General features: G+C 57.1%; 1 protein-coding gene across 2 annotated transcripts in view; it reads left to right on the top strand.

Moving 5' to 3' along the window:
* Positions 1–211: 211 nt before the first annotated feature.
* Positions 212–13,677, top strand: part of MGAT5B (alpha-1,6-mannosylglycoprotein 6-beta-N-acetylglucosaminyltransferase B) — a gene marked incomplete at its 5' end in the record, with an annotated part of 70,485 nt that continues 57,019 nt past the window's right edge. For both annotated transcript variants that reach the window (XM_082326651.1, XM_082326650.1), the window contains 2 exons: positions 212–279; positions 6,681–6,793. In XM_082326651.1, the coding sequence (XP_082182777.1) occupies positions 212–279; positions 6,681–6,793 (181 nt within the window). The remainder of the gene's footprint in view (positions 280–6,680; positions 6,794–13,677) is intronic.

Raw genomic sequence — 13,677 nt, 5'->3', positions numbered from 1 at the left:
AGCGGCCCGGCGATGGGCTCGGCCGGCGGCGGGCAGGGGTAGGGGGAGGGCGGGCGGGGAGGCGCCCGCTCCGCGCCCCCGCGGAGCCCCCATGCGCCCCCGCGGAGCCCCCATGCGCCCCCGCGGAGCCCCGCGCTCCGCCCGCTGAGCCCCGCTCGCTGCCTCGGCGAGGGGGGGCCGCCCCCTCCCCGCTCCCCCCGGACTTTGAACGATGATCACAGTCGGCGCGGATGGGAAGATAATGGTCAGGAGATGCCTCGTCGCCTGGAGACCCTTTAGGTAAAGTTGCCGGCGGGCCCCCGCTGCGGCCGGGCGCCGCGGGGCGGGCAGCGCCTGTGGGACCCGGTTTGCGGGGGTCCGGGCGAGGGGGGCCGGGAGCCGGGCAAGTTTGCCCGCAGGTCGGCGTGCCCGTCCCGCAGCGCTCGCTCTCCGGCGGCTCCCAAGTCACGCCGGTACCTCTGGGGGTTAATTACAGGGCTGTTTGCCGCTGCCTTTGTCATGTCTTTCCCGGAGACGTTGGTACCCACGGGGGATCGGTTCCTCTGATTTAAATCCGCTGCTGGGGATTCTGAAGCCCGCCCTGACCGGGCAGCGGGCTGGGGCCGGTACCCGAGCCTGGAGCCCTCTGGCTCAGCGCACCCCTGCCCACCCGCTGCTTTTCTCCCCTTGGGGTAACTCTCCCCGGTTTTGCCTCCATGCATTCGCTTCCCCTCTCCAGTCCTTGCTCTCCAGCTTCCTTATTTCACCGGAGATGCGCTTTGGTTGCTCCCAGCCTTGAGACACAGGGGAGATGCTGGTAGTTGCTTGGTTTTTCTGTGGGGAGAGGGACTGAAAACCCACAGAAGGGGAAGGTGCCAGGGGCAAAGCCCCGGGTGGGGTGAGCCTAGCCTGGCAGCTGCCAGTGCTCCCCACTGTGTCTGGGGGCCGGGGATCACCTGGGATCACCGGAGGGATCTGCTTGCTGCCTTTTTGCTTAGCCCAGGCCACTGTCCGGAGCTAGGAAGGAGGACGGGGCTGTGCTTACGCCGCCTGCTTGTGCTCGGGTTTGGAGACGTCTGCCTCTCCCCCGGCGCTGCCTGGCTCTGCGCCGCTTGCCTGGAGGGGTTCCTGCGGCTGGATCCCGCGGCAGTGCCCTGGGGCCGGGGGCCTTGGCCAAGGTGATGTTGGGAAGCAGTGGCGGAGCACGGGCACGAAGGGTTGGTCCGAGTGCCGGGTGGGGAATGACTGCGAGGAGGGAAGGACACACGCACCCCAGGGCCGTGCTCTTTGCTCGGCTATTTGCTTGCTTCAGTAGGTTTGAAGTCCGTAGCGAGGAAGCGACTGGCCTGAGCATCGCTCTGCCCCGTGCCCCGGGCATCGCTCCTGGGGCAGGGGAAGCCCATCTTCAGCCGTGGCCTGGGGGAGCGCGGGGGGAGTCGCGGGGTGGATACAGAGTCCCACTGGAGATGAGGACGTGTGGACAAGGGGTTTGTGACGGCAGGAGAGCACCAGGCTGGAGGGCCCCTGGTGTTCATAGCAGAGCGGAGCACCTGCACAGTCCTGTCTGTGTGCCCTGGGCTGGCTTCTGCTTTCAAACCAGTGCAGACCAGTACGGGTGCCACTGGAACCAGCAGGGCTACCCTGTTGTTAACCAGTCAGGCTTTCCCTGTGTGAGAGGAGAAATTCCCAAGGCCCTCTCCTAGCTGTCCCGCAGTGCCCAGCTCTGCGCCTCCTCCGCGTTGGTGTCCCGCTGAGCCTGACCCCTCCGTGTCACGGTCCTGTGTCACCTTGCTCCCAGCCCAGCGTGGGCAAGCCTTGGCACTGCCCCGCTCCAGCTGGAGCCTGGTGCAAATCAGCACTGCTCCCCTCAAATCAGCACCCCACGCTCTCAGCTGATGTGCATTGGGGACGACTTGCAGGAGCGGCAGAAGATACTGGCAATCAGGATGGGTCCTGTAAATCGGGTGCTTGTTGCTGGCTGGGCAAAGCCTCGCTGCTCTACGGAAGCCCATCGTGCGATCCCCTCCCTGGTGTAGGCTCCTGGCAGCAGTGCCATCAGCAAACAGCGAACAGGGAACCTGACCCTTTGCACCAAAACATTTCATTAATCATGCTCCAGACATGCTTAGCAAAGCAATGCAAAGCCCTGAGCTGTGAAAGCGCCTGCAGCAAACGGGAAGGGGAGAGAGAGCAAATCAGTGTAGAAGCTGTTTGTAGAAACGTCCAAGGATGGCTCTGACTTCATCTCAGCACCAAAAGGTGTTTTGTTTGTGACAGTGCTGGCTTCAGGCAAGAATTCACCATGGGGCTGGGAGGGCCCTGATCCAGCTCACCCAGCTCGTGGCCGTGCAGAGCATGGGGAGTTCAGACAAGTTTGTCATCTGGGAAGCAACCAGGCTTTTCATGTGTCTGTAATATTGGCCAGTAAGAGAATTCATTGTGGTCCCCTTCATGGAAGAAGATTCCCGTGGCTGAGCATCATTTCGACAGCACCGTGACGGTGTTGGGCTCTGAGCAACACGAGGTTTGCGGGAGAGGGAGCATCTTTTATTAGCCTGGCTGCTGCTGTCAGAAATTGTGGCTCAGCTTTTGGGTTCAAGAGACTTGGGTGTTGAAGACTTGTCTAATAAAAGATATTACCTTTCCCTGTAGCCCTTGGGCTCCCCGTGCACGTCTAATATTCTCCCCGTAGGTCCCCGCTGGGTGATGTGGCACCGTGGACAGCCAGTCCCAATGTCGCAGCCCCATCCCACCGGGTGCTGCTGGCGTTCCTCCCCCCATCGCCACCCAGCTCATCGCTCAGACCTTCCTGGCCACATCCAGCTTTCAGTTCCACGGGCCAAAATCTGCAACGACTGGGGCATCATTTCCAATTTTCACTACAGACTCAGAGAATTTGGCTTCCTTCTCTTTTGGGCATCAAGCCAGAACCCAGAATTGTTAACATTTCAGTTTGAGGAGGATGTGGAGAGGGACTTGGCACCAGAGCCATGCCCAGGTGATGAATTAAACGTGACTTGGGATGACAGGCAAAGCCAGCGTGCAGAGTAGGTGTTACCTGGTCATTGGAGCTCCGTGGTCTTCAGTGGGTGAGACTTGATTTTGGGGGCAGAGGGCCCAGGGCATTTGATGGGCAGTTTGGAAGATCTGGGCTCTGGTATGATTTACCTACTTCATGGTATTTGTTTTCTGCACAAGGAGTTTCCACACAGTTAAGGCTGGGCGAAGCATTTTTATTCACCTGGAGAAGATCAGCATAAAGTAAAAGAGACGGGGTCCTCGGGCCAAGAGCCCATCCCTGCAACCCCCCTGCTCCCTGGAGGGCTGCTGGGCTGAGTCCGCGTCTCTCCCAGGCACAGGAATTCTGGTTAGGCTCTGAGCCCTCTTTTCTTAACAAAAAAGCATCCTGCATCTCCCCTGCTCCCTCTGTAATCCAGTCACAATCAAAAAGATTTTGTCTCCTAATGAGGTGCTAGGTGATCACCTTCGAATCTTTTTTCTTTCCTTCCTCTTTTTTCTTTCTTCTCGGTGTTTCATTCCTTGCCAGAGTATAATTATGAAGATGAAAATGCGTAAACAAGGTCTTGCATAATGAGGAAGGTATTGTCAATAGGAGAGGTGAGAATGAAGAGCAGGATCAGCTCTGATTATTTAATCAGGTGATGCTTCATTAAATTGTCCCCTGGGAGAGGAGGCAGCGGCAGCAGGACGGGGCCTTTGGGTGGGTTCTGTACCATGACGTGCTCCCAGGGAGGACCCTCGGTCGTGGGGCACAGCTGGGCTTTGGCCTCCTCCTCCTCCTCCAGCTTGAGCCTTCCTCGCTCTGCTGCTGTCCTCTCCCACCAGGGAGGTGTCCTGGCAGACAGCTTTCCCCCTCTCCTGCTCTAAGGACAAATTCATCCCTCCGAGGCTGAGATGGGTGCTGCAATCCCCTCCGTCGTGTTCCCGAGAGCCTCTTCCAGACCCAGCGCTCTGCCGCATGGCTGGGCACAGGGTGTGATAATGGGAACGGACTAATGGCCCCAAATCACCCCTTCCTCAAGCAATTTATGGGACACCACGTTGCTTTGCAGCACCAGGGATGCTCTGCTGCCTCCGCAATCACCTCCCTGCCAGAGCTGGACCACGGCTGTCTGGAAACCCTTCTCCGAGGTCTGCTTTGGGAGAGGGGCCAAGGTCCGTAGTCATCTCCACGTGCAAACGCCGCAGCCTGATGGTTTGTCAGCGTCTGCCAGGGAGGGGATGGCTGTGCTTCGCTGGCGGCTGCTTGTAGGGCATGCCAGCTGTGCCTACAGACAGGCCTTCAGGGACGGGAGTCTGGATTAGCCGAGTGCACGATGCTTTTTATAGCTTGTTTAAACTGCTTTCCACCCTGCAGGGCAGGCTCACTCAGAAATAAGAGGGCCTTGAGCTGCTTGGCTCCTGGCGTGCCCGCAGAGGGATGCCGGGCAGTTTTACCGATGCGCCCTGTCCCCTCCCAGGCGGGTCAGCTGTCCCGGCGCCTGGCTGCAGGTCTCCAAAAGGGTTAGGGACTGTTTGCATCGGGTTGAGTGTGCTGCTCACAGAGCTCGTTAATGCTAATGAGCCCAGGGTGTTGCTTTTTCTCTTGATTAGGAGGGAGCTAAGAAGGGGATCGGGAGCTGCAGGGTGCTGTGTGTCCAAAGCCCTTGGTGTGCTGGGGCGCAGCTGGGGATGGGGCAGGGCTGATCCTCCTCGGAGCAGGCGGAGGAAACCCTTTGCCCTTGAGCTGCCTGATGCTGAGAGCAAAGCTGCCCTGGGTCTGGGGCTGAGGTGTGTGCCGGCTGTGTGAGAGCCTCGTCGGAGCTGGCGGGATGGAGGTAGGGAGCCGTGGGGTCCCGTGGAGGCACGTGTCTGGCCCAGGAGCGTCTCCGGGCAGGGGAAGCCTGGCTGTGCCGTGCCGGGACAGAAGGGACCTGCCCTGGGAGCTCCTCCAGCAGATCATCCTGGGGAAGCCCAGTCCTTCTTGAGCTGCTTGACGCTATACTTCAGCTCTCCACAACATCTCCTGTAGCTAACGAGTGCTTTGAAGCAAGTTACTTTATTTGCCAGCCCTTTCCAGAAACGATAATTGCAATGCTGGCACATCGTAGCCCAGACTTAATGGCTGGCTCCTAATCCTCTGCCTTTTAACTACACAGTAACAACTGGATGGAGGGCTGTGGCATTCCTTTGCAAGCCTTTCTCGGGAAAAGCCTGATTTTGGTGTTGGGCGGCTACGCTGTGTTTCTGCGTGGCTCCTGAGCCCTGCGGATAATGCTGTGAGCTTGTAAAGGAGTTACCGGTTCCCGTCCTCAGTGGTTTGCTTCCCTTCAGCTCAGGGATGCTGAGAGGCAGAGATGCCAGCGGGCACCCCTAAGGGCTTGCTCAGCTCCCTGTCCCACATAGGATTTATCTGTTTGAAGACAAACCCGTTGTTTCATAAGGCTGGTTGGCAGTTGTCTTTTCTCCTTCTCCTTGAAATTTTCCTTGGGTTTGGTTGGATGAGATCCCCGGTACGGCCGTGGCTCCGGGAGCTGTCGTACACGGTGCCCGGCAGCGGCTCTTTGCCCGTGTCTGTTGGAGGATGCTGCACCTCCACGGAGGCTCGGAGGTGATGGCAGCATCTCTGTGCGGTGGAAAAAGGCCGGGCGTCTGTCCCTCGGCACAGCGTGCTCTCCTTGCATGCTGGGGGCACAGGAAGGCTTGGCTTTCTGCTCCCTGGTGCACAATAACTGTCCTGCTTGCACAGAGCTCCTGCCTTCAGCCTTTTCACCCCGCAAAAAGTTACTGGCCTGAATAGGAGCAGCGCTGAGAGCTCCTGCTGCTCTCGCAGCTGGAGGTGACCACGAGCTCGGCTGGGAGCGACGTGCGGGTCAGCATCCTGCCCGGTGCATCCCCGTGGGAGCCGCTTTCCTGCCAGCCCGGACGAACAAAGAGGCGATGGGATGGTCCCAGGCCACCGCGTGAGCTGCCAGCGTGGGTCCCTCCTCGTCCTGCTGTGCACAGGGCTGCCCGCGCCGCGCAGGCAATGCCGACACAATGGCAAATACTGGTGGCCTAGTTACAGGGGGAACAAAAGACCTTTTTAAAAAAAAAAAATGGGGTTTTTTTTTTAGATCCTTTGGGAGGAAGGGAAGGTACAAGGCCTCTCTTTTCTTTGGACTCTCCTGAAGGAAAATGGGTATTGTTTATTATTGCGGTTCCTGCGGTCTGGGTTATTGGGCTGGCTGTAGCAGAGCATCGTAAGGGCAGTCATGGTCTGGCTCAGCTTTCCCACCTAAGGTGCAAGTCCTCCGCTCCCGCTCGAGGCCTGCCCGTCGGAGCAGGCTGCAGGGATTGCGGAGGGTGTTCTCAGGCAAAACCCGCCTGCTCAGGGCCAGGGTGCGGGCAGAAGCCTCTTGGGCTCTTCGTGAAGCCTGCGTGGGTCTGGCCGTGGTTGGGGAGAGGCACTGGTGTGCTCTGGTGGGGCTGGGGCCGCAGAGGTGCTCCCTGCCCGGGCTGGGTGGGGGGAGCCACGGGGATGGAGCAGTTGGGAAGGAGGCAGGGGTTGTCCCGGCTGCTCTTCAGGGCACCCCAAAACCAAGCGGCTCCTGCGGCTGTGCAGAGGGGTTACCCTGGGGGGGCGAAGGGTGGTGGGGCTGTCCCAGGAGTGAGCCCGTTCCTCGTCACGCCTCGCTACAGCTCTGCTCTCCCTCCTGCAGGATATTCGTGCTGGGCATTGGATTTTTCACCCTGTGCTTCCTAATGACGTCGCTGGGAGGGCAGTTCTCAGCCAAGCGCCTGGGGGACTCGCCCTTCACCATCCGGACCGAAGGTAAGCGTGGCTCCGTGCCCGTCCGTGTGATGCTCGATGACCCCCCCACCATGGTCCAGCCGAGCTGACAAGCGCCAGGGATGCAGCGAGGATGGTGCTCGGGTGCCTCTGCTCCCAAGGCTCCCTCCTGACCCGTTTCAGGGACGTCAGGATGGCTCAGGGTCCCGTTGGCCCTTCTTGCCGTGGCACGAGGCACTTTGCGGCCATGCGGCTAAAACCTGGCTGTGCTCACACGCAGCGGTGTACAGGCACAGCAGGGACATGTGTGGGCCGGAGTGTGGATGCTGCCCCTGGCTTGCAGCAGAGGGATGGGAAAGCACCGGTGACTGGGGCTGCCTGGATGAGACTTCAGCTGCTGGCGGTGGTGTGGCTTGCATGGGCTGCACCCGCTCTGACGTGCTGAGGACTTGGCTCGGGTGCTTGGAGGGCTCAGTGCTTTGGGCAATTTGGTCTGCAGGGAGTGGAAATTGTTCTTAGGGATGGGAAAATAAAAGGCCTTTATGGTTTCGTGGAGATACTGAAATGTAGAAGAGAAATATTCTGATTTTTAGCAAGTGTGTTTCTGTTACATTTTTTTAAAACACGTTTTTTGGCGAGATGTGCAGTCAGCTCAGGTGACAGCTTCCATGGCAGGAGGGTCATGTCCTGCGCTTGCTCCGGGAGGAGGCTGCTGCACTGAACTGAGCTTCGCCCGGGCTTTTCCACTGCGGTCCCAGCCTGGAACAGCGTGACTGAATTGTACAGAGCTTGAACTCCGCTGAGCAGGGTGAGATAGGCTTGGTCAGGCCGCCGTGGTCTTCTCCTCCTCCATACCAAAGACGTGGAGGGATTTGAGCTCCCCAGCCTCTCCTGGAATGTGATTTTTGGGCATTAAATCTTTTCCTTGCGGTGCCGGAAGAAGTGCTGGTTGCTTTCCTACAGAAGGAGAGGACTGAAGTGGTGGTTTCCAGAAGTCGGATGGTGCTCGTAAACTGCTTAGTTGACTTGCAGAGAGATTAATGTGCAGCCTGCGGCAGCTGGCTTTGTTTTCTCCCCGCGGACAGAGCGCACGGCGGCTGGCATTTCTGCCCCTGTGCTCCCCTAATTGTTCCCACCACCAACTCCATTAAGCCCCTTCTCCAAGGGACTGGTGTTTGCCTGGCTGACCTCAGCCTGAGCCGGAGCAGGTTGCAGGATCAGTGCCTTCGGGTGTTTTCTGCGTGTTTTACCATGGCCAGGGCACCCGCCCTGCGAGGAGGGGGGGTGCTGTGTTAATGTCCCTGTCCCCATGCCAAGCGCAGCTCTCGGGACGGCGGGTGAGTGAAGCCTGGTTGCAGGGGATTTCTTCCTTCTCGAGATGAGAAGCGGCACGTGAGGAGGCTGGGCAGAAGCCCCCGGACCACTGCCTTCTCCAAACTTGGCTTTTGAGGAGATGGGTCCTGAAAAGATTCCCGAGTTCAGAATAAAAGGTGTCACTTGTTAGAGCTGCCCTCTGTCCCCGGAGGGCCCCCGCGTCCCCGGGGAGTTTGCAGACAAGCAGAAGAAAGGCAAAGAGGCTCTGATTAACCGTGGGACCAGCCCGAGCTGAGGGGTGGCACAGGTCATGCTGCAAACAGCAGCAAAGGCTTCCAGAAACCTGCAGAAGCCCCTGGTCCCGCCCCAGAGGACTCTAAAGTTGTGGTGAAATGACGGCAAAAAGACAGTTATTCAGCTTCTCTGTCCCCTTTCTGGATGCCTTGGAGTGGAATAGCTTTTCCCATCCTTATTCTTGTTATCAATTTAACCCAGATCTTTGAGTCCACTGATTCCCATCCTGGCATGTCTCTGGCTCACCGGGCGCGTTGTCAGCGCAGTCCTGGAGCTGGATCAAAAGAAGCTTCCTTCTTCAGGCTCCCACACCTCCGAGCCCTCCGCACGTTCTGCTTTAGGTGGTTAAATCCAGGTGTGTAAATGGCTTCGCCTTCTTGCGTCTGAGCTCCCGGTGGCGGTGGCTCTGCGGGGGGTGTGCTGCAGGCGCCTGCCGTGCCAGCCCGGAGAGATGCCTGCTGCTTTGCTCCGAGGCTGCGCGGGTTGGGGCGTCACTTCTGGTAATGGCTGGCTGGTCTCGTTTAAAGAACAAGAAAAAAAAAATTATCACCTAGGTCCTCTAATTTTTCAAGCTTTTGGTCTCCTAGGTCTGTAACCAGCTGAGGCAAGCCCTGCTTTGTTAGGAAGCTCAGAAATTCAATGTAAAACCATTTCTTTTTACCTTTATTGGATGGATTTGCTAAGCAAGGTGTTGCTTCCAGATGAATTGCTGCAAATTTGGCTGTTGCTGTGTCTCTTGTTGGGGAAGATTTGGTTCGTTCACCGCTCGCACACCATTTTGAAACACGAAGCATCCTCGCTCCTGTCTCTGCTCGGAGCAGGGGGCCGGGGAAGGGGCTCCAGAGGTCCCCCCCGGCTGGGGCGATGCTGAGCTCGCGTGCAGGAGCGCTGAGCGCGCGGCCGAGTCGGCGCAGGTGGATGGGAACCGAAATGGCTCTGCTTCTTGTTAGTGCTGCGAAGTCTCGATAGGTCTGTTTGAATAACAAACTGGCATTTAATTAACGTGCGTTATGGGTCCCAAGGAAAGCCAAGAAACATTGCCGGTTGTTGTCGTTGCTGTTAAGCGCACAATGCTGGTCTGAAGATGAGCTCAAAGGAGCAGGTTAATTTTGCGGGGCTGATTAACTCTTGATGTGGGTAATGGTGGGAATCAGGCCAGCATTTGCACAAACCTGGACAGGTTCAGGGCCGTTGGCTTTGGAGGAGTTATTGGGTGCCCGACCTCAGGTCTGCCACGCGCGGAAGCCTGGGCTCCAACATCTCCCAGGACCGGGCTCCCAGCGTGACACCCTCCGGGTGCACCGGTGGTCCTGCCCGGGGAGGGAGCCTGGTCCCTGCCGCTGCTCTCCTCTCCGCGTGGGCTCATCGAAGCATTGGGTTTAATGGGCCCTTTTGAGCATTATTCATTAATTGATTCATTTTGCATTGCAAGCTGGCAGCATCCTCTCCCCATACGTGCGGGGTGTGGGCTGCTTTACCAACGTAGCCAGTGTGTTTAGTCGGGTGTGTTTGTGCCGAGCGAGGGTCCGCTCCTGAGGCCTTTCCTGGGGGCGATGCTGGCTTTTGTGGCTGTTTGCTCGGGCCCTGTTTCCACGCGTCCCGCCGGGCGCGGCGGCGGCGGCGTTCGTGCCGTGCGTCCCGCCGGGCGCGGCGGCGGCGGCGTTCGTGCCGTGCGTCCCGCGGGGCGCGGTGGCGGCGGCGTTCGTGCCGTGCGTCCCGCCGGGCTCGGCGGCGGCATTCCGCGCATGAAGCTGCCCACGCGCTTAAACGCCTGCAGGGCTGGGGTGGCTGCAAAGAGCCGGGGGTCAAGCCCAAGCCCAACACCCGAGCACTTAAAAATCATTTGCATCGCAGAAATCCTGTTGGATTGTGGATAAGTGGGAAAACCAAAGGATCATGGTCCAGGCTAGGCTGGGGCTGCTCCTGTTTCTCTCTGAGTGTCGTGAACAGCCCAGCGCTGAACTTCGGATATCGCAATCAAAGGGAAAGCTTGTGAAAATGCCCCAGACTTGCCCAGAGCTTTCTTGGCTTCTGAACTGCGTGAGTGGCCGATCAAAACCAAAATGAAGACAGATGTGAGGCAGGAGCATGAAAAGGAGAAATGGATAATGTCACAGCCCAAAAGTTAATCCCATTTTTAATTTTATTTTTATATGTGAATCCCCTTCTCGGAGGCTCTCTCCAAAAGCCAAGTTTCTTGGTGTGTGCCAGAAATCATTCCTCAGATGGATTCTCTGCTTGGTGATTCCATGCAGCAGAGGCTTTGTGTTTCAATAATAAATAAAAAAACCTTCTGAAATACAAGTTATTTTATCCTAATCTGCTGCTGTCAAGTAAACACAGACAAAGGTTCCTTTGTTTTGAAATGGCCACCAAGAGAATTTGTTCTACAAACAAAGATCTAGATAAAAAAAAGAGAACAGACAGGTCTATAAATTTTGTATGTGGGAGACGCTTTGGGAACGGCTCTAGACTCGAGAGATGGAGCTTTCTGTGCCCTCTTCTCTCCTCCTCTTTAGAATTTAAAATGTTTTTTGGTTTTTTTTTTTTCCAAGCGTCTTTCTTTTGAGCTGTCTTGGAGCAGGGGGCTGATCCTGAAAACGCATCAAAATCTTTAATTGCGGCGCTTGCGGTGCGGCTGGGGAGGGTTCGGCAGCGGTCCCTCTGCCGTGGCCGTGCCCCACTCGGGGTTCGGTGGCGAACATCCCGCTGGTGGAGCTTGCTGCTGCAGGGGATTAGCGGAGGAAAACAGGTTATTAAGTGTTAAAACATGATTAGATGTGGCTGGAATATTGCCTGCAGCTGCTGTAGCTAGTTTAAAAAATGGAGAGACTTCTGATTTCTTCTGCTGTTGATTCCTGTATGGCAGGGGACGAGGTGCTGGAGGAATTTGCTGCAGACCCAGGGGACGTGTAGGACAGGTCCTGATGTCCCGAAATGGCCGGAGCTGAGCTCTGCCCTTGCTGTCGGCTGCTGATTCTTGCAAGAGGGCACTGATTTAATTTCAGCTGACCTTGCTGGTACTTTGAGTGGTTCATATAGATATAGGTAGCTCGGTGCCTGGGGTCTGCGTGCAGCAGCCATTCCTGTGCTGACTGAGGTCCTTGGATCTCGATGCTTTTGGGAAGCGGTGGTTTGCTGAGCACTGGAGTTGTGTGTTTACTGTTCCCATAACTGTCTTTTCAACCCGTTTTCAAGTGTTTCCTGCCTGTATTGGTGCTCAGCTTGAGAGCTCAACACCTGCCTTTTCCACCCCAAACGGAGCTCCCAGCAGCATCTCCAGCTGGTTTCCTGTTGGTGACCGCAGTCGGGCTCCGCGTTGTTTCCTCAGCCGCTTTGGGAAACAGGATCAGTGGGGACAGGGGTGAAGGAAGGACGTGCTGGGGGAGAGCTGATTTTAGAGCGCAAGCTGGAAAATGCAAGTGAGCAGGGCTGAAGCACATCCCCTGCAAGGCTGCTGCACCTTGCCCTAGGTTGCTGAGATGTGTTTTGGGGTCTGATCTCCTTGGGGCTGCAGGATATGGACCCTGATGGGATATTAAACAGCTTATGGACGGGGGCAGGGGGTTTCCCAGTCTGCTGAGACTTTCTGCAGCTGGGCAATGGTAACTGCCTCGGCCTGCACGTCTGCCTGGAGGTGGGCAGTGCACCAGCGCCTGCGGGGACTTTCCTTGGGCTGTGGCACAGCAGAAGTGCGGGTGGCCAGAGAACAGCTTCTGCTGCAAGCGCCTCTGAGATTTGGTCATTCACTTTCATTTTGCAGGGAGAGAAAAATAAATGTGGAAAGGTTCGGGAGGAAGCCTGCTGGGGAAGCACCCCTTGCTGCCTTGGGGCACCTTGTCCTGGATGCAGGCTGTGGGTGAAGCTGAGCAGCGCTGCTTTCTTGGGCTTCTGGTTTGCTGTGTCGGGGTACGGGACTCTTGGGAGAGGTCCAGCAGAAAACAGCCACGGCGTGTTGCACTGGAAATGGTGTTTAACATCACCTGGCAGAAATCCTGCCCTGCTCTCCCCAAACCCAGCACTCCTCCTGCGTCCCGGCTGCTGGAGTGCTCTGCCTCTCCCGCGGCTGTTGCTTGCTCCAGTTCCTGGAGTCTCACCTGCTTAAAGCAATTTCTTCCATCAGTGAACACAGAAGAGCAGAGAGAGGGAGATTGTTTCGGGCTGTGCAGCACAGCTGAATACTTTGGTTTGTGGCTTCTGTTTCTCTCCAGAGCAGGGATGATGGTGGAAGGGGGCAGAGGAGCAGGAATTGTGCCACAGGAGATAATGTTGAAGGTTGCTTGGGGTTTTGTAGGGCATCTTCACTGTTCCAGAGTCATGATACTGTGAAGCGGTGGGATCTCATGTTAGTTCAGTCCCTTGAATGGCTCCCCGAGGAGTGGAGCAAAGAGGCCAAATAGACATGTGAGAACCTACGTGATGTCCTCAGAGGGGTCCTTTGCTCCCGCTCCCGTCTCTGCTGGGTTTTCTTCTGCTCCAGCAGCATCCCAGCTGGGCTGCCAGGGCTGGGTACCATAGCCCTTTGTTCTCATCGAGGACGCAGAGAGGTCAAGCTCAGATTTGCTGACTATCAGAGTGAGCTTGAATAACTCTGTCGTCCTCCCTCGCAGTCGGCCATGCTGGGAAAGGAGGAGGAGGAGGAGGTCTGTGTGCACGATCCTGACCCACCACGTACCCTCTGTGTACGGCTGATCGCGAGGGAGGACAGCAGAGGAGGGGGTGGCTGGGCTCTGCCTGCGAGGTCCTGGCTGCAGTGAGCTGCTGCTCAGCCCGAAGGAGCTTTAAAGCAAAACACAGATGTGTTCATCCTCCCATCCCAGTTCCCTCTCTCTTGGGAAAGGTAATTTCTGGACCCATTTGCAAACTTGGGTCGCTGCCACTTGTGACAGATCCCAATCTGCTCCTCAGTTACTTCTCCTCGGCAGAGCACACGGTTCTTCTGACAGGAGCTGGGGTTGGGCAAAATACCCAAAAGTTGCTTTATGGCTTTGACAGCTGCTTTTCTTACCTGAACTTGCTGGAGAGAGCACCCAGGAGCGAGAGCTTGGGCTGCTGCCTCCTTGAGACGTGACGCACCGACGTGCGGTTCCAGGGATGCTCATGTTCCCTTTGCTCGCAAAAAGTCACGCGAGTTATAAATTCATCTTGTTGCCTTCAATGCATGGTGAAGGCGACAGGAGAACCAGTTGCAAAGTCTCGTGTAACCAAGTGATGGTGATGGGGGGGCACGGGCAGAGCAAAGGAGGGAGCTGGGCAGGATCAGCTGTGCAAACTCAGCACTAATTATTCCCGGTTTCTTCCTGAGTGAGTTATAAACA

This window comes from Platalea leucorodia (genome assembly GCF_965183815.1).
Source record: "Platalea leucorodia genome assembly, chromosome: 14".
Classification (NCBI taxonomy): Eukaryota; Metazoa; Chordata; class Aves; order Pelecaniformes; family Threskiornithidae; genus Platalea; species Platalea leucorodia.
The sequence above is the reverse complement of the archived record's forward strand: the minus strand, read 5'-3'. Positions and strand labels throughout refer to the sequence as shown.